We start from the raw sequence: 26,521 nt of genomic DNA on the forward strand, positions 1-26,521 counted from the left end.
ATAGATTCAATTTTAATGTCTGGGATTTGTTTGTATGAAATCTTCAGATTATTTTAAACAGTTCCTGAATGGTAATTCTTATTTATTTACCATATTTGAAAATTCAGTTGTATTTTTCACCTGTGATACCTGCCAATTTAGGTGATCCTAATTAAATGCTAGGAATTAAAGTATGCAAAAAGAAGTTTTGAAGCCATCTTAGGTATTTTCTCCAATACTTTTAAAGTATATGGCATGTAAAGGACACATGATATTGTGGCTTAACGTAAGGGCTTACTGGAACTAGTTTGCATTGAAACAGAGTTTGCATTTACATAGATTCTCCTTAGATTCCATATTAGTGCCTGTGCTAATAGCAGTAGTGTGTATATGAGATTTTTTAAAAAGACTAGCTGGAAAGTGGTTTTGCAAGGTTAATTATGCTCTTCGTGCAGCAGGCCGCTTAAAAATTGGAGTACTTAGTCCTGAACACTTCTTGAATATATCTGTAATAATGTGTCCTTTCGTTCCACTTTGTTCTGGAAAACACAACAAATTATACCATGAAAGGGTTTTGAGCCTATAAGGCCAGTTTTCCCCAGTAGCCAAGTTCTGTTCCTGGAAGACATCAGGAGGTGAACAGAGCACTAGTCTGGCCTGGATATGAGGTAGAACAGCCACGAAGTTTCTTCAACTCACATGCAAAGGTACATTAAACCAATGGAAAATGAGCAAGGCAGATTTCTACTCCAACCTGCCACTTTCTTTCTTTGATAACCCCCATATGGTAGGATTGGCAAACAGCTGATAGAGGACTTCTTACCTGCCTACTGATTTGAACCCTTCACTTAGTTGTTTTTTCCAACTGGGATCTGCTCCTGAAATCCTAGCAACAAATTGTTTTGGGATGGTGGTCTTCTTACTACCCCAATTTCAAATAACATGAACATACCTTTATATCTTTTTTTATTTTTGGTCCAGTATTTGAGTATCAAGTGGCATGGTTTCCTTAAGGAACCAAAGAAGTGTAACTGAGTTTCAGACTGCTTGTTTGGAGTCTCCAAGGGTGTAATGCAGAAATGTAGATATGCAACAACTGTCATACAAAGAAAGATATCTCCTGATCTTAGTTTTCTATGGTTCTCTTATGGTATTCAGGTAGTTAATTGTTTTATCTGATGGTTCCCAGTGTATCTAGTATCTTGTTCAGGCTCTAGGAATAAATGCTTGCTTGTGTATTGCACTTCTTAGTCATTACATAATGTTGAATTTTGCTAATTATAAACCAGCAACTATGGATATAAATGATTCAGTCAACAGAGGCAGCAATGTTCTTACTAAAAATAAACTGTTTGCATTGCATAGTACCATCTACTGTTGATATCAGAAATACGCTTTCTCATTGATGAAAGGTTTGAATTTGGGATTTGCGTGAATCAGAGTCAGGAGAGACAGTATGCCCACATTTGTTCCAGTGGGCATTGTGCCATGTTCCTTTGGAGAAGGCAAATTAAAAAAAAAAATTATCTTGCTGATGGAAGAATACATTGTACACCCCCAAGTGAACAGCATGCTCCAGTGTCTGTAAGCCAATGCATGTTTTCCAACCCGTGGTGTGTAAACTGCAGTTTACATGAGTAAGAAATAGCACCCGTGTCATGGTTTAACCCCAGTCAGCAACTAAACACCACGCAGCTGCTCATCACTTCCCCCCCACCCAGTGGGATGGGGGAGAAAATCAGGAAAAGAAGTAAAACTCGTGGGTTGAGATGAGAATGGTTTAATAGAACAGAAAAGAAGAAACTAATAATGATAATGATAACACTAATAAAATGACAATAGTAATAATAAAAGGATTAGAATATACAAGTGATGCACAATGCAGTTGCTCACCACCTGCCGATCGATGCCCAGTTTGTCCCTGAGCGGTGATCCCCCTGCCCCCACTCCCCCCAGTTCCTATACTAGATATGACATCACATGGTATGGAATACCTCATTGGCCAGTTTGGGTCAGCTGCCCTGGCTGTGTCCCATCCCAACTTCTTGTATCCCTCCAGCTTTCTCGCTGGCTGGGCATAAGAAGCTGAAAAATCCTTGACTTTAGGCTAAACATTACTTAGCAACAACTGAAAACATCAGCATTATCAACATTCTTCTCATACCTAACTCAAAAACATAGCACTGTACCAGCTACTAGGAATACAATTAACTCTATCCCAGCTGAAACCAGGACAACCTGAAATGGAAGTATTAATCTCCTGTGTTTCTACTGTGTGGTATATTCAGTGCTATAGCTTTGGAGAGAGTCTGTTTTCTTCCATTATTCTCTTCACATGAGCGATGTACTTCATTTGTCTTTGGTTACATGAAACCAAGGCTAGAACAAGGTAGTGCTGGGAAAAAATTTCAGTGAATTCTGATACCAATGATCCATTCAGAAAAGTGACAGTGCACTGCATTTCTCTAAAAGGCAGTACAACCAAGTGTAATCACTGAGTTGAGAGGAAAATGGAGTTCACATTGGAAGGGGTCAAGAGTGTCAGAGGAAGATACTCTGGATTTCTGAAAATTGATCAGATACTTGCAATACTTCCCTTATTGATTAATTTTCTTACAGAAAGGAGAAAAGCAGTGTACTGTCTGGCAAGGGCCCATTTTGGATGTAGAGAACATATTTCTGTGTCATCAAAGTTATGAGGGGTTTGCTTGTTCATAAATAGAGGCTAAAGGTGATGAGACAGTTCAGGCAAAATGTGGAAGTGCTGTCAAGGGACCTGTATATGTAGGCTTCCAGTGTAAGAGAAGGAGAGTTTATCATTTAAGTCCATCAGCTTTAGCTAGGTCTTTGCTCCATTGATTGACTGCCTGTTATAAAAAGGAATGCTAGAGGCTGTGAGTTAGAAGTCTTTTTGTGAGTCTTTGCATTTTTTGGAGTAGTTTTAAAACAATGCTCTTAATGGTGAAGTATTTGAAAAACAAAACATAAATAAATGCTTAATTTAGAACCTGTCTTTCTCTTGAGCTTTAACCACCTGCACCAACTGAGATTGACTTGGAAGTACTTTCCTGAATTCGGGTTGCCCTGTGTTTCCCAATTTAAGGTCCTGTTTTCAGTTACATGTAACTTTGCCAAAGAATAATCATTCGGTCTGAAATTTTCCATGTAACTTGCTTTAAAAAGGTTTTAAGAAAATTCCATCCAGACATTTCTTAAACTGAGTCTAGGTTAAAAAAAAAAAGTTTGACTGTGATCATTTTTAACTTTTTCATTGAGTTTTACTGTGTCTGCGCTTTGGAGCAACAGCTAGAAATAGAACAAGTGGATAGCCATTGTTCTGGTGCCAAGGCAATGCCTTTTACTTTTATAAGCTTTTCAAAAATCTCCATTGGCATGTGCTCAGTTGAGAGTTTTAAGAGTTTGGCAGATCTATCCCCTGTAGTTTCTTGGTTCTCCAAGTGTTCCCCAGCCTCAGCTTTTAGAGGCTGCTTAGGGTTGTGTATGAAGTTGCTCTTAGGGGTGCTGCTGGCTGTTCACTTTGAGAGCAGGGAGCCCATCTGTTTTTCCCTGTCTGTTCTTGCAGCGAGAGGAAAATGAGGAAGGTGGAAGAGGAGCAGGTTCACTGGATTGCTGTCTCTCTGCAGTTTTTCTTTTGAGATTCCTTGCACCACAGCGTCATAGCTCAACTATATTAAAAGTGATCAGTATCATTGGACTTGGCAGATAGGTCAAATCAATAGCCTAGGTACCATGCTAATCATAACTGCCTGCATTGACCTAAAATAAGGTAAGGCTTCCCCACATGCACAGTCACAGCTGGTTCTAAAACTGCCAACTGACAAGGTTTTGGTTGCTGTTGCTTCCACACTGTTGTCCCTCAGCAGTGCACAATGTCTTTTGGGTGGTCCCATTTCATTCTGCCTCTGGAGAAGGCATAACGAGGGATGTGATTCAGGTACCTCTCTCTCAAGGGATTTCTCCTCAGAAAGTCATCATTATCAACCTGTAGTTGGGCCATTGATTGTTTTCTTTTTGGCACTTAGGATTTTCTACCTCTGGGAAAAACACAATACTCTGTAGGCTCTGGAATCTGCCACCACTGTGTGCACTGCAGATTTGACACAAATACATCAGAACACCATTGCTGGTGCATGTATGGTTATCCTGCTGTTCATCTAGAGGAATGTTATCTGTCATGTCATATCACAACTTGTCTGTGTTCTATCCTAAAAAACAGTGTGAAGATAATCCAAAAGTTGTTTGTAGCCAATGCAAAAGCCTTGAAACACTGACTCAGGAAGAGACTAGGATGCACTGCAGAAACTATGGAGTTGCTGCATAAATATAAACTGAATGATATAAAGTAGAGCCAGACATAAGCTGATAAAGATTATGTTGTACAGGCAAATGCTATTACCTTGAAAAGATGTTCAAAAAGCTATAGCTTTGAATGGAAAATTCTGATATTCTAGCATTTGTAAGCTTGAGATGTTTAAGATTAATATGTTTAGAATATGAGTGATATACTGAAGTTACTTAGTGACTGTTGAAATGGGCAGATCCAGTGTGTCTTTCCACAGTGAAACTTGGCAAATATCAGGACACTTGAGAATGTAATTGGTTTAAATTATATGTTCTTAATGAGTATTAGTCAGCAATTTGTTTTCAGATGTATATCACTGCTCTTCTTTGTCCAGTACCTAAATTAAGCTAATAAAGGAAAAAGAGGAGGAATATGACAATTAGTGTAAAAGGCTACTGAGAGCAATTTTGATCCTAGAAAAATATTTTCCCAAAATTTAATTAATTGAACATCTCTTTAGACAGAGGTCTATTGCATATACCATTAACGCTACTAATAACTGCCCTTTGACTTACAGTATTTCCAGTTGCCATTAATTTTTTTAAGGGATTGTCATCTTTAGCCAGGCTTGGGTTTTTCTTTCAAAGGAATCTGATTGGATAAAATTGAATGCAGATCAGAAATAAGCAGGAGAAATGGCAAATTTCTGACAAGCAATGTGGAATCCAGAAAAAACGTGTGAGCAAAGAAGGAACTGAGAGCTAGCTCTGAAGTAACCAAATGAATTTTTTTGATAAACTAGTTGAATGAACAGTGGTTTACCAGGTCAGAAAATGACAAGACCACTGGAGTAGAAACTTAAGTTACATTTACAGGGAAAGACCTACATGCTTATCAGCAAGCACATAATATTCTTTACTTTTCTAGCAGGAAGTTAACAGGATTAGCTGCAGAGTATATGACAATTAGAACCTCTAAGGGTGTCAGACGTCTCAAAAACATGTGTTTTGGTTTTGTATGTCCATGTGTATGCATGACTGGATTGTTAAACACTGGGGTCCATTTTTGTATCTTATTATTTTCAGTAATGAAATGGTTATGGTGTAGATAGACCATTTAGACACCTATGCACAGGACAAGCACAACAATTAGAGGCTCTCTTAATGTCTCATACCTCTTAAAATTCTGTGCTGCAACAGGCATCTTCACACTGACTCTTTATGCGACCTGGGAAAGAAGGATGTCTCCCATTAACATAGCTAATATTGGAGTCATATATTGGAGTCATTAGGACAGGTGGTAGGGTTGTAGATCTCATGGGACAATTTGGCTGATTTGTAAGTGATGGGAATGTCTGAATAAACCAGGCAACTATTTATTTTGTTTATAAATTTATCATAAAGCCCTTAAGGGTGGTGTTATGCAGAAATTAGTGATTAAAATGATCTCCTACTTCTCTACAAGATGTCAAGGGCACAGAGACTCCATTTTATAGCAATAATTATCCATGTCTGTTCTCTCATAGCCAAGATTTCCAAAGAAGGTTATTTGATACTTCCAGATTGAATGGTGATCCTCTTCTTAATCCACCCTGTGATATTATGTTTTTCCTTGATTCTTTGGAGAAAAGATTATTGTATTCTTCCAGCAATTCTCATCAGACTCTGCTATTTTGGAAAGAAATATTTTTTTCAGATAGGCCACCTTTGTCACATTCAAATTGCTGGCTATGAAGATAATGTAGCAATCATTATTCATGTTGCTAACCATATCATTTTGCTAAACAAAAAAAAAACAAACCAAAGTTTCACCCTATTTGTATATTGTAGTGAGTGATAGTTTTGCTAATTGTCTCTCTTGCACCAATTATTTTTCTGAACAGTTATTTTTGGCACAGTATCATTATGCAAAAGGATGGAGCCTGAATTCTTTACTGTTTCCAGGATTAGCCCAATTGTCACTCGGGAGACTAGTTGTGGAATGAAGAAATCAGATTTGGCCAAAAATTATGATCTACTTTTTCTAAGCAGCCAGCTTAAAGATACAGTTAAATCTCAGATGAATATTACTGTAATATAATTTATTTGCCCTATTTAATTTTTTCTTAATTACTTTGTTTCATAAACATTTTGAGAAGCCTGAAAGAAGAGGGCTGTACCTTAGAGTACAACTATTGGTTAAGGACACAACATTCATTATATTTTGGCTGCTGTACAGGCAATTTTGCATGTAATTGCTCTCACTTCTGCTTATTCTGGTTTGATTTTGAGTATTGTCTGGTATGTGTAATCCCAAGGCAATTTCAGATGAGACACTGAAAAAAAATTTCTGGAAGGAAATTGCCCATTTTTTGAAATCAATCCATTATCAAACAGAGTTAGTACTGTTCTTGTTAATGCATTTGTTCATTTCAAAATGTTTAGCCATTAATTCTTCTGAGATTAATCAAGTGGTAAATCAATTAACATCAGTGACATCTTGTCTGGATCTGGGGCCCACATGGCTAGCAAACAACTGTTTACTCACTTAGGATCCAATTTTGACATGTTTTACAAGTATTTGACCAATTCTGTGATTTTTCCAGGTGCCTTAAAAGTGGCTGCTAGATTTTCTTGTTAAAAAAAAACAACAACAACAACAAAAAAAACCAAAACAACGAAAAAAAATTCCTCTTCTTTCTCCAAATGAACTGCTATTTTGACATCATTCTAGTTTCTTTCTTTTTCTTTTTCTTTATTAAAGTTTCTGAAAAAAATTATGTGCAAACAATTGCAGACCTCTTTTGTTTTAAATGAGGTGTCTACTGTAGAGAGAAAATTTCAATCTGGCAATAGCTCAATTCTTAGTATAGTGAAGGTCCTGTAGTAAGCTACTGAAATTGGTTTGAATATTGTTCTTATGCTGTTAAACATGTTAGATATAAATATGTCCAAACTGCCATTCCTTGAGAAGAAAACATAAAAATATTATGAATTATACAGTGAGCAAGCAGATTTGGAGGTTGCATAAGAGACAGACTGATTTAACTGTATGCCATGTTTTGTCCTCAAAATCAGACCTTTGATCAAGGTTTTCTGCCCCAGAAATTCTTACATTGTATTTCATGATTGGATAAGGATGGTAGATACAACAGTGAATGGCTCATTTTTGTTTTTAGAAGTAAACCATGATTGTGAGACATAAGTTCATTTGCTGACTGACATAAGTCCAATTTATCAGAGTTTAGTATCATCAAGTGAAGGCTGGTATATCTTTAGATCCTTTATCTAGGCATAGTTAGATCCACCATATCATCATCATTCCTCTTTAAATAATCCATTGAGTGTGCCCTATCTTGAATCTCTCCCTTAGAAGTTGAGAGGAGTATTTTAGTGCCTTATTTTTCACCAGAAACATGGACAGCTAGCTTTATAGAATAACAGTTTGCTTGGATTCCAGATTATAAAGAATGCAGCTCTCTGGATTCCTGGAGGTCTTTGTGAAGGCTTGAAACATGTTTTTCTAAGACTTTACACAGGCTCCCAGTGAAATTCCTGAGCTGGTATAAAATCATATTGTTTTTTTTTTTCTTGAAGCATGTTACGTGACTGTCCAAGCATACCCTATCTTACAAACCCCTAATGCTCCTTACATTCCATGACATTTTCTTTTTTTCATCATTTCTACCAGCTCAGCTGGATAAACAATTACTGTCATTCCAGTCCAACTGTCTAGTGTGAGAAATTCCACTTTAAGGAAAAAAAAAGTATCTATGGGCATATTAATGCTTTAATAACAGCTAGGGACAGAAGGCATCAGCTCTCCTTAAAAATAACAGAATTTAAACATGGGAATACCCTTGTTTGTTGTAGCCAAAACCAGAGAGAAATTAAATGGCCATGAATTGATAGAGCTTGGAAGAAATTACAAAAAAATCTGGATACAATTAATAAGAGATTCACTTAAAAGTCATCTTCCTTCTTCAGATTATTCCATTTTCTCTTTCTGTTTCAACAACAAGCATAAACAGGACTTTCAGTGTTGGCTCTAGAAGAATACATGCCACTTCCTGTGATGTCCCAGCTGTAGGTGGAAAGGTGCTAGGTTACATCAGCATACCCATAGTCCACACACACCCACTGGGAAATGTTCTGCAATGGAAAAGATACATTCAGAATTAAAATCGTATTACTGCAAAGGAAATGAGAACAATATGTGTAGTTAAATGGTTTGGTCGCTCTCTTTGCATTATTCCCTACAACCTTGTTACATAAAAGAAGTCTGGCATTTTTAGGCAACTCCTACTTGTTTTCAAGCATATGGATGATAAGGCTATTAGAAAGTAAAATGTGTAGAAATCAGTTACATGTGACTGAATGTCCTGTATATCCCAAGTTTTTCTCTCCTGTATGGAATTACGGGCCATGGTGCTGAAATTCATTTTCATTTTCAGTAATTCCACCAACACAGGTGAACTTCCATTGCTTAATACCCATGAATATATGTCAACATGCACACAAAGGATAGGCTAGGAGCAAGTTTTTCTATAAACAAGTTGACTGCAGGTTTGCAATAACTTCTGCGTCCCTACTGCCTTCTCCTAAAGCTGCACCTTATGGAAGCTGAAATTTGTCACCGGAAAACCTAAACTGATGCATCTTGAATGAAAAATATAGTGCTCATTTTTTAATAGATTATCACATGTATTCACTGGTTGCTTCCTAATAGCTTGATTTCAGCTCACAGGTTAAGCAGGATTCTACTTCCATGTGTAAGCACCATAAAGCACTGATTACTCAAGTATTTCCAAAAATGTATTCTTTTGACAAAAGAAGTTCTGGAAGATGTGAAACAACGTGTGTGGGATGCCAGTCCACACAACAGTCATTTGTGTACATCAGACAGAGAGACAAGTGAGATTTTTCTGTGTCTTCCACTGTCAGGGGGACTTAGAGAAGAACAAGATATTTCTGCATGTTTGTTGTTACCCTGCATCTGCTTCCCAAAGAAATTTCTTCTTGAAATTTCTGGTAACTCAACTATGTGTTGTTTTAAGAGTGTAGAGTCACTTCATGTGATGGCAATGTCCCAGTCACCCCAGAAAGTGACCCACTCACAATCACCCATGGGTTGACCTTCCCCGCTTTCTTATGGCTGTTGGCTTGGTGTAGTTTCTACCTGCAAGAGCCCAAGTATCATGCCTTAAAGATAAGTGCCGAGAATAAGTCACTTGTCTGCTGCCGCAAGTGACTTCTTGGTCTGAAACACACAAGAGCATATGTTAAGGAACTGAACCAAGGTTTCCCACATTTTCAATGACTGCCTAGTCCTGGACAGTGTAGACAGCCAATGCTCGGTCTGATAAACTTCATTCTGGTCTATCTTCATCATTACAACTGAGTGAAGTTGTGCCAGTGTGTACAACAGGGGCAGAGAATGATACTCTAAAAATGATACTGAGTGACTGGTGTTCTGCACTGCAGTACTTTTTTCCTCTTCATTATTTAGTGGCTCAGTTTATCGTTACCTCTACTAAACTGCATTTTTAAATGGAATACTATTCATCTTCTTACAGATGATAAAAAAACTGAGAAATTGGAAGGAGAAAGAAAAAATACACCAGTCATGGCTATGCACCTTTAGATTGTGTTCTAAGAAAATAAAATCTCCTTGGGGTGGATCTAAGAGAAACAAAAAAACTATAATCTCTAAAGATTTTCTCTAGTCCTGCAGGATAAATGGGTATTAATGTCATAATGAGGATGCAGATGGCATCTTCTTTCACCTTCCTGGTGGACAGGTTATTAGGAATCCCTTAAAGGAATGGACATCTGTGCAATCAGGCACTTCCTCTGTAACTATTCAGATTCAGTGCTGGCTGCTTGGTCTTCTTGAAGATTACTCATAGAGCCTTAGTGAATTCCAAGACCAGGGGTAATAGACAAAGGAATAATAACAGAGGCACCTGGAATGGCTTCAGTAGGAGCTAAAAGTCTAAAGGAATTGCCAGCTTGAGCACGCAGTTAGTAGGATTTAGTAGAGCTTTTCAGCAAGCTGACATTTTGGGGTTTTTTCTTTGCACTGGTAAAGGTAGATAACATAGTAGTTGGTGGTCATACAAATTTCCTCTGTGTGAAATGTACTCCTTCATCTTCCCTTAAGTTTTATATAATAGAATATTATCATATATTGTTATAGTGTACTTAATGCAAACCTCCTAGCTGTATAAATAATTTCATGTAGTAATTCTGTAAAATTAGGACTTGTTCTTTTGAATGGAGCAAAGGAAAGCAGAGAAGAGAAATGAGGGTTTTTTTGGTTTGGATACTTTTTAGCTTACATGACCTTGTATCATTACATTCTGGTGAAATACGTCTGATCCGTGACTTTATCTTTCCCCTTTTTCATAGTCCATTTCTGACCTGGAGAGACATACAGCATATTATTGTCAGGACCTCACGTGCAGGACATCTGAATGCTAACGACTGGAAAACCAATGCGGCTGGTTATAAGGGTGAGAGCTTCCTTTCTTCTTTGCCATCAGAGGCAACATCTTATTTGATATTTCTGAAGAAGAAATAATCTCAGGTTGTTTTGTTTGACCCTATGTTGTGCATAGTTTTGAGACTTTTCAGGCTCGAACAGAAGGGGCCTATCTTCTCTTTTATAAGGAAAACCTCTTAGAATGACTAAATGCAAAAATGGCAGCTACAAAATGCATTGGCCAGATCTTCTCAGTCCCTTTCAGTACTATTTCATGCACTGCTGGCAGAAAACTAAGTAAATTGGTGCTTTTTAATTTTTTCTTGTATAGCTACTATTCTGATAAAAGAGTCTAGAGTTGAAGATACAGCAATTTCTGGATTCAGACCATGTTCTCATTCAGAATTGTTGACAATTTTGATTAAAAATAGCAAAACAGTATTTTCCAATTTCTGTTTTATACTATTCACCCTACAGTATTTCTTTTTAACATTTCTGTCAGATTTAGCATAAAATCAAATCTTAAGCTATCACGACTTTTAATGGGACAGAAATCATACTATTCAGTCAGCTGCCATGTAGGTTTCTAAACTTTTGTACAGTTTTGTAATTTTGTATTAAAGCTCCATCTTTTTAGCTTTTTTTTCCCTTTTGTAACGCAAGCAGAGGTAAACATTTGTGCCATTAAATAAGATATATATTTTCAAGATGCATTAAAACTGGACCTTGAATCCATACGACATTGTATTTCAACACAGATTGGCTTCTAATTCCCATTCACTAAATTCTTACTGCTTTCAGTTTGGACTGCATCTAAAAAAAACCCCAGAATGGCTTATTTCTGATTCTCTTTTCATAAGAATTCCACCCAAGACTGCAATACTTCTTTTAAGATGAGATTTGAACTGTTTTGTGCTAGGAACTCCTGAGAGAAGAATGTAATATACAAGAACCATCAAATCTTTATCGTGGTTTCACTTTAAAACTGAAGCCTAGCTTTAATCTATTTCAGATCAAGGCAGTACTACCACCACAGAGCATCTTTAGTATATCATTCTGACCTATGACATTTCTGCTGCAATGGAATAGAAACCAAACCAAAAAAACTTTCATTTTTGGATCCAAACCAGGCTTTGACTAGGATAGATTTAGAAATGGGTATTTGACTCGAACCCCCTCATCATGTGAAGATTCTGACATTCAAGAGCCCGGTTTTGTCCCATTTACAAGTGCATGCCACCCACAGAACACATATATAGTCAGAAATAGATACTTTCTTAATGGCAATAACATTACAGTATTTGTTATTGTGAAACATTTCCCAGGATTTAAAAAGTTTTGGTGGGAGATTGTAACCGTATCATCATTTTGTTGGAGCTATCTGAAGTTCAAACAATGTTTTTCAAGTAGCATAAAGTGGAGCATTTTTCTTCTGTAACTCACTTCCAAATTCCTATATTTTTGTATTTTTCCACTTGTTACCCACAAGAGGCAAAGACTCTATGAGGCATTTCACAGCAGCTGTCACTCATTATCAAAGGAGAGGTCACACTAACACACCAGTAGTAGTAGCATTGGCAGCAGGACTTGCGCTGTTGCACCACTGGAGCCTGCTTATTCTGAATCCTTGGAGCCACTCATTTTTCTATGCATTGTAGCACATAAATAGTGAGAAAAAGGGCTGAAAAAAGGTTTCTCCTCTACTTGTGCAAAGTCACAAACATAGATAAACTCAACTGGGGGCCTGGGATTCAGGAAATACAACTTGAGCTGGCAGAGATCTGCTGTAGACTTCATGGTAAAATTGAAAAAGAGGAAGACAAACTAAGTGCCTCGACCTCTGCGGAGCTCAGGAATCAACCTTAACCCAAGTAAAAGCACTAGTTTTAAGTAAATTACTTTGGCAACTTAGGCTGAGCAAATGGTTCCAATAAAAATGCAGCTCTCTTTAAACCTCTGTTGGTTTTGGAAGAAGGAGAAGAAAAAGATATAGATTAAATCACAACATCCAAACCTGAATTCCAAAGAGGGCTTGCACGCTGCTGCTAGGAAGACTGAAACAAGTTTTTTTACTATTGCACGTGGCAATATTTAGTATAGTATTACAGTATTATCCCTCACTGTTGCCAAGAGTAACAATGAAAGTATGGTTTTTCACAGATGAATTACTCTGATCAGACTGAGTTCCTTAAGGAATTGTATCATAATTTTGTTGATGGCAAGATTCTTCCACAGCATGTTCTTAACAAGGGAAGGGTGGAAGATTTTTTTTTTTTTTTTTAAATTAAGTAAAGCAAAGGCAGTCACAAGAAACAGTCTGCCTTTCTTCCATGCATACTAGGGAAGAAAGAAGAAAACAAGGAGAAAGAGAGAGACAGGCTTGCTGCTTTAGAAATGAGAGCTGAAAGGGTGAAAACAACAAAAACTTGGAAGAGCCTCTCACTCAACAAAGGGTCAGCAAGAGCTGGTAGTTGAAAGTGGGTCAGCATGCCTTTTCAGGGAGCTGTTTTGCTGGGCTGCATGGCAACCCTGTCCCTGGCAGTGTTTTGCCATTGCAGAACACACAGAAGGAGCACACAGATGTCATTACTTGTTGTAAGATCTCCTTTTTTTCCGTCTTACGTTCATAAAAAGAAAGATTAATTCATGAAAAACACTTGAGCCAGCTAGTGATTTGCTAAAGCAGTGCCTGTTATTTGTTTAATTTACTGGCAAGTAAACAGCGTTTGTTAAATGCATGTCAAGAGAATTAACTCAGGAATCAGCAAGAATTTCTTCTTGGTAATTTTTTTATTATTGTTTTGTTGTCAGCAGACATGCATCTTTCCTCAGGATCTTATTACCTGGTAGTCTCATAAAGAAAGACTTGAATACTTATTTTGGGATATTCTTTGCTTAGTCAGTTGTACATACAGTTTGTCACTAGAATAATAGAATCACAGAATGGTTTGGTTTGGAAGGGACCTTAAGGATCATCTAGTTCCAACCCCTCTGCCATGGGCAGGGACACCTTCCACTAGACCAGGTTGCTCAAAGCCCCATCCAACCTGGCCTTGAACACTTCCAGGGATGGGGCATCCACAACGTCTCTGGGCAACCTGTGCCAGTGCCTCACCACCCTCACAGTAAAGAATTTCTTCCTTACATCTAATCTAAATCTACCCTCTTTCAGTTTAAAGCCATCACCCCTTGTCCTGTCACTACATGCCCTTGTAAAAAGTCCCTCTCTGGCTTCCTTGTAGGCCCCCTTTAGGTACAGAAGGCTGCTATAAGGTCTCCCTGGAGCCTTCTCTTCTCCAGGCTGAACAGCCCCAACTCTCTCAGCCTGTCTTCATAGGAGAGGTGGTCCAGCCCTCTGATCACCTTCATGGCCCTCCTCTGGACTCATTCCAACAGGTCCATGTTCTTATGTTGGAGGCCCCAGAGCTGAACACAATACTCCAGTGGGGTCTCACAAGAGCAGAGTAGCATCGAGTCGACTCGACTCAAGTCCCTTGACCTGCTGGTCACACTTCTTTTGATGCAGCCCAGGGTACGGTTGGCTTTCTGGGCTGCAAATGCACATTGCTGGGTCATGTTGAGCTTCTCATCAACCACTAGATAAAGAGATAAGTTATGCTCAATTTGGCTTCAAAATCAGAGGGTTTTTTTATAATTAAAGCAGTTAATTAACTGTTTATATGGAAAAATACTAGAGAACATCTGTTTTTGTGATGATATCAAAACTGTTGATCTGTTTTTGCTATGGCAGATTGGTATGCAAAGGCTCCTTGTTCTGTCAGTTGTTTGGTCAACAACAGAGCATGCAACTGCATTCATAAAAAGGGAATGCTGCATTAATGCCAACTTGTATCTAGGTTGGAAGATACAGAATGAAACACTGCAGTTTTAAGAACAACAATCAAATCATACGAACAATTCTTTATCTGTAAGTGAAGCTCCAAATATTGTCAAATACTGTCTCTGGGGAAGCAGACCATTCACAGTGAAGGAATACTATTAATTTGCAGGGAGATTTTTAGAGAACATCCTTCACTCTTCCTGGCTGCAAAGTGTAGACAATAACACTTCAGTACGCTGAAATAAAATGCTACTGAAAGATAAAAGGAAATCAAAACTCCAGCCACTTCTTTTTTTTTCATTTTCAGGCCATTCCTAGGCCCAGTGGAGGTATTCTTCCTACAGAAACCAAGAGTCATCTCATTTGCCAGGGAGTAACAGACTACCAAAGTTATCTCACACCCCTTTAGATTAGCCAAAGTATCTGCTGCTTCCACTGGATAAAGACCACTAGAGAGAATTGGTCACTTAATGTTTTACGGCTTTTTAATATAATTGCTTAATTACAATATTTCATAAAACTGGTGGTTATTTCTGTTGTGAGCAGAGCATTACCAGTCTGGGAGAGAGAAAGAGACAGGCCTATCTATGCTCCTAGATACGAGACCCATATTGGCCAGATTTAAATGGCTGTAGGGTGACCAGTAACCAAGCACAAATTCAGAGACTAGCAAGAAAATCTTCACAACAATGTGTACATTTCAGGGAAGACAAATAAACTATTCATAAACACCCTGCTGCATATTTTCAATAACTTTAAAATTATATTTTTAAAACATTGTTAGAAGCTGGCATAAGACTTCTGAAAAATAGCAAGCACTTGTGAATGGTTATGTTAACCAATCAAAGCTGTTTATCTATCAAAAGACCTTTCAGTCTTACAGATGCTAGCTGATATTTTCACACGCCATTAGCAGCCCATATCAACTCCTACCTACCCCTAATGCCCATACACATGGTGCATGGAGCAAGTGAAACATGAGCTTTGAGTTTGGCTGTTGTAGTATCCCAGTTTGGGGTAGTTGATGATCTGACACCAAACACATGAAGCTGCCTTGGTCTTTGTAGGAGTGAGGAAGACCATATCCTATGTAAGCTAGACTAATGATTTTTTGTGCTTGAAAGACTAAGCTGATACTTTCAGGTAGACAATGTTGTTGGTAAGTTTCTTGTCCAACTTGTTGACGAACATGGGCAAATGCAAGCTATCTCACATATGACTTGTTTCTCTCACTCTCCCAGCACTGTGTTGGCTCACCAGGAATACCCCTAGTGCCATGCCCTCTGGCTACCTGCTCTTCTCAGCAGGCCCATGGCTTCATTGCCAAGCCATGACACAGAGCTATTTCTGCAGCTCTGCACCACCCAGGGAATCCCCTTAAACCAGATTTTGTGTCCAGATCCATTAGTCCTTGAAAAAGGCTCCAGCTCAGTAGTGTCACTCTCTAAACCACTGGTGTAATGATAACATATCAGAAGAATCTGACATCTAGAGTCCTGTTTACCAGACATTAAGTTACATGATTTTAATGTGGGAAATACATTTATCAAAAAACAAGCATATAACATACCATTGCCCAATGTGAGCCACACAAACCAGAACCTTACTAAGTAAGGGTTTTCATGTAGGCAGCCATGAAGTTGCAACCCAAAGTCCAAGGCCAATCAAAAGAGACTTCATGGCCTTGGGACAACTGGTTGAGTGATCAGGACCACAAGTAGTGTTCTTCTTTATCCAGTTGCAGGGAATGATGAGGGAAGAAACAGGATGACCCAACAGATCAATAACTGCCTCTGAGATTGGTGTCACCAGCAAAATTTTGAGGGTTTTGATCATGGGTCAGTCTACATGATACCAGGCCAGCTGGTGATAGACAGGGTACACATGTCTCAAAAGGGGAAAAGGATCTTTGCACAGGAGTTAGCAGGGCTCATTGAAAGAGCTTTAAACTACATTTGAAAGGGAAAGGGGATACAACTAGGCTTACTACAGAAAAGTCTGGGGGCGGCATGCCAGTGTTTGAGGAACAGTGTGCTAGTGAGGTCCTCTGATCTGCTCCCCAATGTGCTGAGTACACTACAGCACATTTGAAATGTCCCTGTACTAATGCACGCAGCCATCTCAGTGGAGGCAGGGGATGGAGATCCATCTGGCAGCAAAGACGCAGGGGTTGTTAATGTGTTAGAAACCACAGAAGCACCTGAGAACACTCACATAGGAATTAGGGCTTTTCCCCCCAGAAAGGTGGCAGGATCAATAGCCCAACTGAAGTGCATCTACACCAACGCACACAGCATGGGCAATGAACAGGAGGAGCTGGAAGCCATTGTGCAGCAGGAAAACTATGATATAGTTGCTATCACAAAAGCATGATGGGGTGACTCACAGAACTGCAGTGCTGCAATGGATGGCTATAAACTCTTCAGAAGGGATAGGCAAGGAAGGAGGGGCAGGGGGGCTGATAGCCCTATATGTTAAGGAGTGTTTTGACTGTCTAGGACTTGACTATGGTGATGAAAGGGTTGAGTGTTTATGGGTAAGGATCAAGGGAAGGCCCAACAAGGCAGATATTGTGGTGGGAGTCTGTTACAGACAACCCAACCAGGATGAAGAGACGGATGAAATAGTCTACAAGCAGCTGGGAGAAGTCTCATGATTACTAGCCCTTGTTTTCGTGGGGCAGACTTTGGCCTCTTTAGGGGCCTGGTTGACAGAGTCCCATGGGAGGCAGTCTTGAAGGGCAAAAGAGTCCAGGAAGGCAGGACAATCTTCAAGAAGGAAATCTTAAAGGTGCAGGAGCAGGCTGTCCCCATGTGCTGAAACTCAAGCCAGCAGGCAAGAAGACTGGCCTGGCCGAACAGAGAGCTTTGGCTGGAACTCAGGAAAAAAAAAGAGAGTTTATGACCTTTGGAAGAAGGGACAGGTAACTCAGGAGGACTACAAGGATGTTGTGAGGTTAAACAGGGAGAAAATTAGAAGGGAGGGTCAAAGCCCAACTAGAACTTTATTTGGCTACTGCAGTAAAAGACAATAAAAAATGTTTCTGTAAATACATTAACAACAAAAGGAGAGCTAAGGAGAATCTCCATCCTTTATTGGATGTGTGGGGAAACATAGTGACAAAGGGTGAGGAAAAGGCTGAGGTACTTAACGCCTTCTTTGCCTCAGTCTTTAACAGTAAGACCAGTTGTTCTCAAGGCACCCAGCCTCCTGAGCTGGAAGACAGGGACGGGGAGCAGAATGAAGTCCCCATAGTTCAAGGGGAAATTGTTAGTGACCTGCTACACCACTTAGACACACACATGTCTATGGGGCTGGATGGGATCCACCCAAGGGTACTGAGGAAGCTGGCAGAAGTGTTCACCAAGCCACTTTCCATCATTTATCAGCAGTCCTGGCTAACCAGGGAAGTCCCAGTTGACTGGAGGTTAGCAAATGTGACGCCCATTTACAAGAATGGCTAGAAGTAGGATCTGGGGAACTACAGGCCTGTCAGCCTGACTTTGTGCCGGGGAAGGTTATGGAGCAGATCATCTTGTGTGCCATCACGTGGCACATACAGGACAACGAGGCAATCAGGCCCAGTCAGCATGGGTTTATGAAAGGCAGGTCCTGCTTGACTAACCTGATCTCCTTCTACGACAAGGTGACCCACTCAGTGGATGAGAAGGCTGTGGATGTTGTCTACCTTGAATTTAGTAAAGCCTTTGACACTGTTTCCCACAGCATTCTCCTGAAGAAACTGGCTGCTCATGGCTTGGACGCACATACCCTTCACAGGGTTAAAAACTGGCTGGGTGGCCAGGCCCAAAGAGTTGTGGTGAATGGAGTTAAATCCAGTTGGTGGCCAGTCACAAGTGGTGTTCTCCAGGGCTCAGTATTGGGCCCAGTTGTGTTTAATATCTTTATCAATGATCTGGATGAGGGGATCAAGTGCACCTTCAGCAATTTTGCAGACAACACCAAATTGGGTGGGAGTGTTGATCTGCTCGAGGGTAGAAAGGCTCTACAGAGGGATCTGGACAGGCTGGATCGATGGGCCAAGGCCAATTGTATGAGATTCAACAAGGCTAAGTGCCGGGTCCTGCACTTGGGTCACAACAGCCCCATGCAGTGCTACAGGCTTGGGGAAGAGTGGCTGGAAAGCTGCCTGGCAGAAAAGGACCTGGGGGTGTTGTTCGACAGCCAGCTGAATATGAGCCAGCAGTGTGCCCAGGTGGCCAAGAAGGCCAATAGCAGCCTGGCCGGTATCAGAAACAGTGTGGCCAGCAGTAGCAGGGAAGTAATTGTCACCCTGTATTCAGCATTGGTGGGACCCCACCTTGAATACTGTGTTCAGTTTTGGGCCCCTCACTACAAGAAAGACATTGAGGTGCTGGAGCGCATCCAAAGAAGAGCAACAAAGCTGGTGAAGGGTCTAGAGAACAAGTCTTACGACGAGCAGCTAAAAGAACTGAGGTTGTTTAGTGTGGAGAAAAGGAGGCTGAGGGGAGACCTTATTGCTCTCTACAACTACCTGAAAGGAGGTTGTCGTGAGGTGGGTGTTGGTCTCTTCTCCCAAGGAACAAGTGATAGGATGAGAGGAAATGTCCTCAAGTTGTGCTAGGGGAGGTTTAGATTGGATATTAGGAAAAATGTCTTCACCAAAAGGGTTGTCAAGCACTGGAACAGGCTGCCCAGGGCAATGGTTGAGTAACCATCCCTGGAGGTATTGAAAAAACATGTAGATGTGGCGCTTAGGGACATGGTTTAGTAGTGGACTTGGCAGTGTTAGGTTTATGGTTGGACTTGATGATCTTAAGAGTTCTGGAAAAGACAATCTAGCCATAAATACATGACCAAGTCTTCAACAGATTGGTGGATATAAAGTCTGAAAGAGATGTTGGCACTCACTCGCATAGGTAGGCATTAGTCTTACATGAGCTGAACTGGTTAGATTAATCTGAATGCTTTTTGCCTTGTAGCCCCTGCTTGGAAGTTGTTTGAAGTCTGAGAAGCATTTAGTTTAGCACCAGGAGGTATGATAGTAAAAGGTCTGTGTCCTCAAGAATCTCAAACCATGTTTAAATATCATAGGAATCACAGGGTCAATACCATAGCCTTTATCATTGCTTTGTACAGAAAGCACTGCTGTAGTTAGGGAAAATATAGGAGGTGGGATTTGGAAATTAAGATAGTTATGGAAAAGTGGAGTAAAAACATACAGTTTTTAGCAGCAAGTTTAAAGTGTTTGTCTTTTTATTATATGGTCACTACAACCATTCTAGATGGTTCGTTTACTTCCCACATGCAGCAATTCAGCTCACAGCTATAATTAAAGATTTCTTAAATGTAATATTAAAATTGCATTAGGAATATTTTGGTGTTTCATGTGTTAAACCCAAACAAATTGCCAGGTATCTGAACTCTGGTAGCCTTGAGCAAGACCTAAAAAATCTCTTTGGATTTTGGGGAAGGTAGCTGGAAAATGTATTGAATTCTGCAGCCTAGATCATGGTTATTGGATTTTTTTTTTCCCCTAGCACAAATTGAGATCCACACAATGTTGCTTCCAGTTGAAAGACATGTAAAATCAGGAATATACCTGTATAGTTTCAGAGATGGAGATGTACAAAGGAGGAGAGGGAATTTCTCAGAGAAGTCAGGGAGGTTTCATTACTTCTCCCAGCCTCAAACTCTTCATTATCAAAGCTTCTCATTAGTCATCAGCTCTGCAGCACTCTGTTTTCTGCTGGCTCTGAAAAGCAAGGAATGGAGCTGTGAATGTAAAATGGAGTCTAAGCAGAGACTTCAGGCCTGTGCTGGGATACATAGAGAAAAGTAGATTGACATTTTGTGTTACAGTTGGTTGCTTTCCTGGGGTTGTATATTGTGAGTCAAACTTACACATGCTTTTAAATGTAAATGGCTCTAAAGCAGGAGTAACAGCAGGCAAAAGGCAAAATCAGGCTTTAAATTTCTATTAAAATAACACACAGAATTGTCACCAAACCATGATTAGCATAGCAGACAAAGAACTTAAAAAGATAGTGCCTCTGCTCAACAACTGACAGACTTGACGTCCGTCTGTCCTAGATATAAAGCTATGCACAATTACTGTGATCTGCAGCTCCTAGTATTCCAAACATTGCCAAGTGGTCTGACAGCACTAACAGCATGCACGCCATGGGAATGATAACCTTTGACATTATTTTCTTTTAACAAGCCCAACTCAGACCTTTAGCGAAACTCTGCAAAGGATTGGGGGGCAAGAAGGAAGGGGAGGCATAGACATTTTCCCCTATGGACTCATAATGTAAGAGTCTGCCACTTAATGTGAAATGTAGATTTCCATTTTGCAGTATTAAGAAAGAAGAACCAGGATCAACAAATTTAAAAAGTGAATGATAAAGTGATAAAATTCTCCAAAGCAGAATACTTTAATTATAGACAGTGAAGACTGCATTTCAGAAGTCCTTAAAAGTTACATGCATTTGCATGACCTCTTTATATACTAATTATCAAAGCAGTAGACTTGTGAGAATGTTCTAGGCAAATATCTAGCCATACTTATATACATCCATGGCAATGGTGACCGTCTTGTGGATGGGGTAGTTCTGTCTTTTTTAGAAAACAACACCTGCCTTTGAGAACACCAAAGCTCTGCATTGCTGTTGCATTGCTATAGTGCATTTCAGTAATTACAAATCTGGCCGTTGCTTTATTATCAGACTGTGTCCACTTTAGTGGAACTAGGATTCAGGCCAGTTAGGAAGCAGATCACACCACCTACTATACAGTATTTTAAGCACTTAGAGGATGCTCTAAGTGATGTAGAACTTCTAGTAATAAAAGGAAAAGATAGTGGCCTATATAGGACAACTTAGATCAGTTAGATGCCTGAAGTTGTTTCTAACTGTATCACTTTTTTCCTCCAGACAAATCAGGTGTTTGGGGGGTCGCTTTTAAGTCAGGAGATGAAGAAATTCATCCAGAAGGTCTATTACCAGCATTACTGGTCCAGCTATCTGTGTAGACTTGGCTTATTGTTTAATTTCCTGTTGCTTCAGGTTACTAGTCAGAATCTACTACATAGCTCTCTGGGGATAGTGTGAAGTCTGCTTAGTTAAGTAATTATTTCTGTGCTTTGGTGTGAGGTTAGTATAGCTTTAGTTCTAAAAATCAGCATCACTATTAAATAATTTGCAAAACACTTTGTTATGACTTTCTGCATATTTGTGTATATCCTTGCTCTGCCAAAATCTGCTGTAGCCCTGTGCTCACTCAGGAATTAGTTTGACTGTAAATATCCCCCTGGAGCACCAACACTTCTGAACAGACCCAGCCGCTGTGTGAGACAGAGCAAGAAGGATGTTCTGCACCAAGTGTCTGATACACCTGACAGCATAGAAATGCTTTGTGTCTCCTGCTAATGATCTGTCAGCATTTCCACTTACAGTGCCTTTGACTCATCTGTCATCGTCTGTTCTGAGATGAAGAGGCTCTCACCAAAAGGTGTTTTTATTGTTTGATAAGGTTAAATGACATTTGGCTGCTTTTGAGTTACCGGGGAATCCTAAATGTACCTCTGAGGGTAAATTTGCTCCTAATAGAGGAAATAAGTATATTTACTTAAAAGGTGTTCCATGGTGCAGTCACAAAATGGCATTTTTTGTTTAAATAAAACTTGCAAGCTGCCATGTTTTTCAATGCGTCTTTGTGCTTTTTGGAAAAAAAAAATCCCATGTAAAAAGACTATCACTAGTTAAAAAATTATAGCTTCTATTACTGTAGATGTGTCTTAGCCAACTTTATTTCGGCAAACTTTTTTCTCCCTTCTAAATGCACATAATCCTCAGATTTATTCCATTCACATAAGCTGGCTCATTTCAAGCTATATAAATGAATGTCTTCAGTAGAAGCTTTATGATTTACAGCCAAATGCTGTTGCAGAGAAGCAGCAGCTTCTCTGTCTTAGCAATCACCAGCCAGCAGTAGTCAGGTTTGCTGTTTCTATCATAACTCTGCTCCTCCAGAGACAGAGAAGTAAACCAGTCTTCCTGGTCCCTCTGCTGAGGTTTTCAGCAAGGCTCACTGGTATTTTCTATGACTCAGGGGAAAATATCCCCATATGCAGGGCACAGTAGATACCATGTGCTCTGAGGACTGCATTAACTTGGTTTACTCATACCTAAACAAGCTCTGAGAAGTAAATGGGGAACTGATTCAGGTCTTGCTGTGGGCAGGGGAGAACTTGGCATGGCTGTGCTGGGTACACGTGGGCACTCACTGCTGACCATGGACCATGGGGTGGCTGAATCCCAAGATTAATGACCTCTGCCCAAAGGCTGTTAATACTTGTGAGAGGGGGAAGTATTTGGGTGCTACTTGCTGTCACTACTAGTAGAGTCTGATTCTGATGCTCCAAAAGTGTATTTCGCTCTTAGCCCTTTTTGTCAACTAGTGTCTATGCTTAATAACCATATGTGTTTTAAATTCCTGAAGTAGAGACATACTGCCAGGATGTCAATGCAAATGTGATCTTGGATTTAATTCCTTAATGTTTTAAGATGGTGTGTTTAAGGCTATTTTTTAAGTGGCTGCAAAACCTCATAGCAGGTGATACAGTGTCAGAGTTGCATACAGAAATTATTCACAAAAGTACACTGGCTACTGGAGGTTTAGCTTCTACTAGCTGTCCCTCTAGTGTTCCTGGGCAATCTATATTTTATTTTATCCATGAATAGGAGCTTTTTGGCAGGCAGAAAAAATGTAAAATCCAGAAGGCTGGTCTTTTTTGTCAAATCTATTATCAGGTAAATCCAGGTTAGCATATTATTGAAGAAATTATTTGTACTAATACAAAAATCAGAAATTTACATAAATACAACTGGAAGCTCAATAAAATAATTTTTTCAGTATTCTGTTAACACCTTTATGACCACAAAAATGGTCAGAGGGCTCGAACAACTGTACTATGAAGAAAAGCTGAGAGAGTTAGGGTTGTTCAGCCTGGAGAAGAGAAGGCTCTGGGAAAACCTTATTGTGACTTCTCAATATATAAAGGGGGCTTATAAGAAAGATGAAGAGAGACTTTTTACTATAGTCTGTAATGACAAGACAAGGGGCAATAGTTTTAAATGGAAAGAGGGTGGATTTAGATTGGACATAACAAAGAAAAATTTTATGATGAGGGCGATGAGACACTGGAACAGGTTTTCCAAAGTTGTGGATAACCCAGCATCGGAAGTGTTCAAGGTCAGGTTGGACGGGGCTTTGAGGAACCTGATATAGTAAGATGTCCCTGTCCATGGCAGGCAGGTTGAACTAGATGAGCTTTAAGGGTCCCTTCCAACCCAAACCATTCTCTGCTTCTATGATTCTATGATATAGAGGCCATTCAGTTTCTCATTGTGCATCTTTGTAGCTGCCACTTTTAAGACAACTCTATTGGGCCTTCTTTGGTGTGATAGTAAGTGTAAGAACTCAATCTTCTACCATCCCTGCTGAGTCTTTAAAAATACCTGCATTTAAGGGAATTCTGTGGGGAAGGAGGACTGAATTTGCTGTTTGCTTTGTCTTTAGAAAAATTGAGGGGTTGGTTCTGTGTAAAATTTAAAAATACAAATGATGTGTTTAATCTAAAATGCATGAGGGAGTTGGTTTTACAAGCAAGAATGAAAAAGAATGTTCTTGCACGTTTGTGTTATTGGCTTGTAAAGCAGTTATGTGTTTCAGAAATCACATCCAGTTATCACAGATTACTGTCATAGGTTGACACAAAATGGGAATGTGCTAAAACAAGACGAATTCTCATTCAAGATCAATGTTCTCTTAGTTAGGATATGACAAAACAAAATAAAAATAGTTTAAGCCATGTGTCATCATTTCTCCTTTTTTGTCCCTTAATTTTCTTTAGACAATTGTCTTTCCTGGTTGAAGCATTTTGATATACAACAGAAGCTTACAACAGAAACTTAAAGTAATATAGAATTAGAGCTTTATATTTGCAAATAAAATGTCAAATGTAAAATAAATATTGGTGTAGGGCAGTTTGAAGTATTTCTAGGATGAGAGTAACTCAAAAGTCTCACATCTTCTAGTCTTGCTAAGCAACATTTAAGAAAACCACAGTATAAGGGGCATTTTAGACTCTTATTTTGTTGGTGTCATTCTGGATGAGACTGGATCAAGATCCTAAAGCAGCATAAATGAGCAATAATAATTTACATATCAAACAGCTGAATCTCATTTAGGAAAGCTGCATATTCCTCATTTGACAAACTGAAGTTATTACCATTTCTCTCCTTCTGATTTAGTATTTGATATGTGTATACAAAATATTTATATTTCCAACGCTGCTTTCACAGTATAGAAAACTAAAGGCCAAAAAATAGTAGGGAGAAAATGAGTAAAATAGCAAGGGAGGCTTAACATCTAAGCTACTGATGAGACATCTTGATGACAGGCAATGAAACTGCAGCCTAACAAATCAAGTTTAGCTGCACTGAAGCGCTGGAAATGCTGTGTTTTCAGTGTCTGGGCCCAGTTTTCCTGGACTCTGCATGACTCTGTGTTATGATTTATCAACACCAGCCATTCATATTTCTCTTAGTCAAGTCAAGTGGGATATACATGCTGCCTTTAGATTTGGGGGTAGCTTTACATACTCTTTGTATATAAATGAGAAAGTTATTGAATTTTCAATAGCCGTTTCAGACAAAAACAAAGGGATTATGAAAAAGCTGGGGAAGCCTATCCAACAGGTGAGCAGGCCTTGATTTCATGGTGTGCTAATAGAGGAATTGCTCCAGGGATAAATAAATGAACTTTAGCCCCAAGAAATTTTATTTTCTTTAATGATAAGAGGAGACATCAGCTAAAACTCAATATTTACTTTGTGCTGCAGGAGGGAAGTTTTTCTCTGAAACTTGTCCTGTATCTGTAAAGCTCTGTGTATGCTTGTGATTTTGCAGAATAGGAATAGATCAGTTTGCATTGCTCCATGAATAGAGAAGATTCAAGGACAGTTCTGCCCATGCACACCGTGATCACAAGGACATCACAGTTTTCAACCCTTCAGCTCAACAAGAGCAACAGTCTGTTCCTTGTCACCAGCTTACATTGCACCAACCTCACGTTCCTATTCTGTCTCTGAAAGGCAAATATATTCTTACAAAACAGCCCTGTACCTCCTCTGACATGCTCAATGATTCCTAGCAACAACTCACACCTAAGTGGGTATGTGCAAGGTCCTGGGGCATTTTGCACTCGCAGTCAGCTTATCTCACTCTGCAATCATCACCTCTCAAATATTGCTTTTCTGTCTGTGTTAGCAGAAGTGAGCTCAGTACCATTCGTATACAAATCAGTGGCAGTTCCAGATGTTTCCCAGAAGACATTTATGGCCCCATGTGGACCACTGAGGTAATTTTTAAATTCTGGGAGAGGCACCCTGGCATAGAGTTCACAGCAGTACTAGCATATACACAGATGAAGGGGCGCAATTTGAAGGCAGTAGGAAACAAAATCTGCTTTCTTCTCCAAGACACATGGGTTCAACTACTTTTGTTAACTCTGTGATTCTTTCCTAAATTGCTATTATTTAGTCTTTGAAAATTATGGGCCTCTGCTGGTACCTGCAGCTGCTAACCAACGCACTGGATCAAGGGCTTTGAAGTGCTGACGTTCCAGACAGCCAAATGTCAGCTGCCTGGAAGCTTCCCACATGGAAGGATTTAGGAGTACCCCTGACTGTCAGGAAGTTTTTATTTCGATGGGAAGGCCTTTCAAGGAAAAAATGTACTTCTCCTTCAGCTGTTGAAAAAAAAGCCAGCAGGTGCAGAACTTCTCACTCCTACCTCTGCTCTCATGCAAGAGAGTTTAAGCATTGAATCATGCACAGTTAACACAAACACATAACCTTGGGTGGTAATTTTTTCTCCTGGATGAAAAAT

At 39.5% G+C, this 26,521-nt stretch overlaps 1 protein-coding gene across 2 annotated transcripts in view; it reads left to right on the forward strand.

Annotated features, from left to right (window-relative positions):
- Window positions 1–26,521, forward strand: part of PCSK5 (proprotein convertase subtilisin/kexin type 5) — a 261,404-nt gene that overhangs the window by 143,052 nt on the left and 91,831 nt on the right. For both annotated transcript variants that reach the window (XM_030004192.2, XM_030004193.2), the window contains exon 10: window positions 10,672–10,775. In XM_030004192.2, the coding sequence (XP_029860052.1) occupies window positions 10,672–10,775 (104 nt within the window). The remainder of the gene's footprint in view (window positions 1–10,671; window positions 10,776–26,521) is intronic.

The sequence above is a fragment of the Aquila chrysaetos genome, chromosome Z (assembly GCF_900496995.4).
Source record: "Aquila chrysaetos chrysaetos chromosome Z, bAquChr1.4, whole genome shotgun sequence".
In the NCBI taxonomy this organism is placed as follows: Eukaryota; Metazoa; Chordata; class Aves; order Accipitriformes; family Accipitridae; genus Aquila; species Aquila chrysaetos.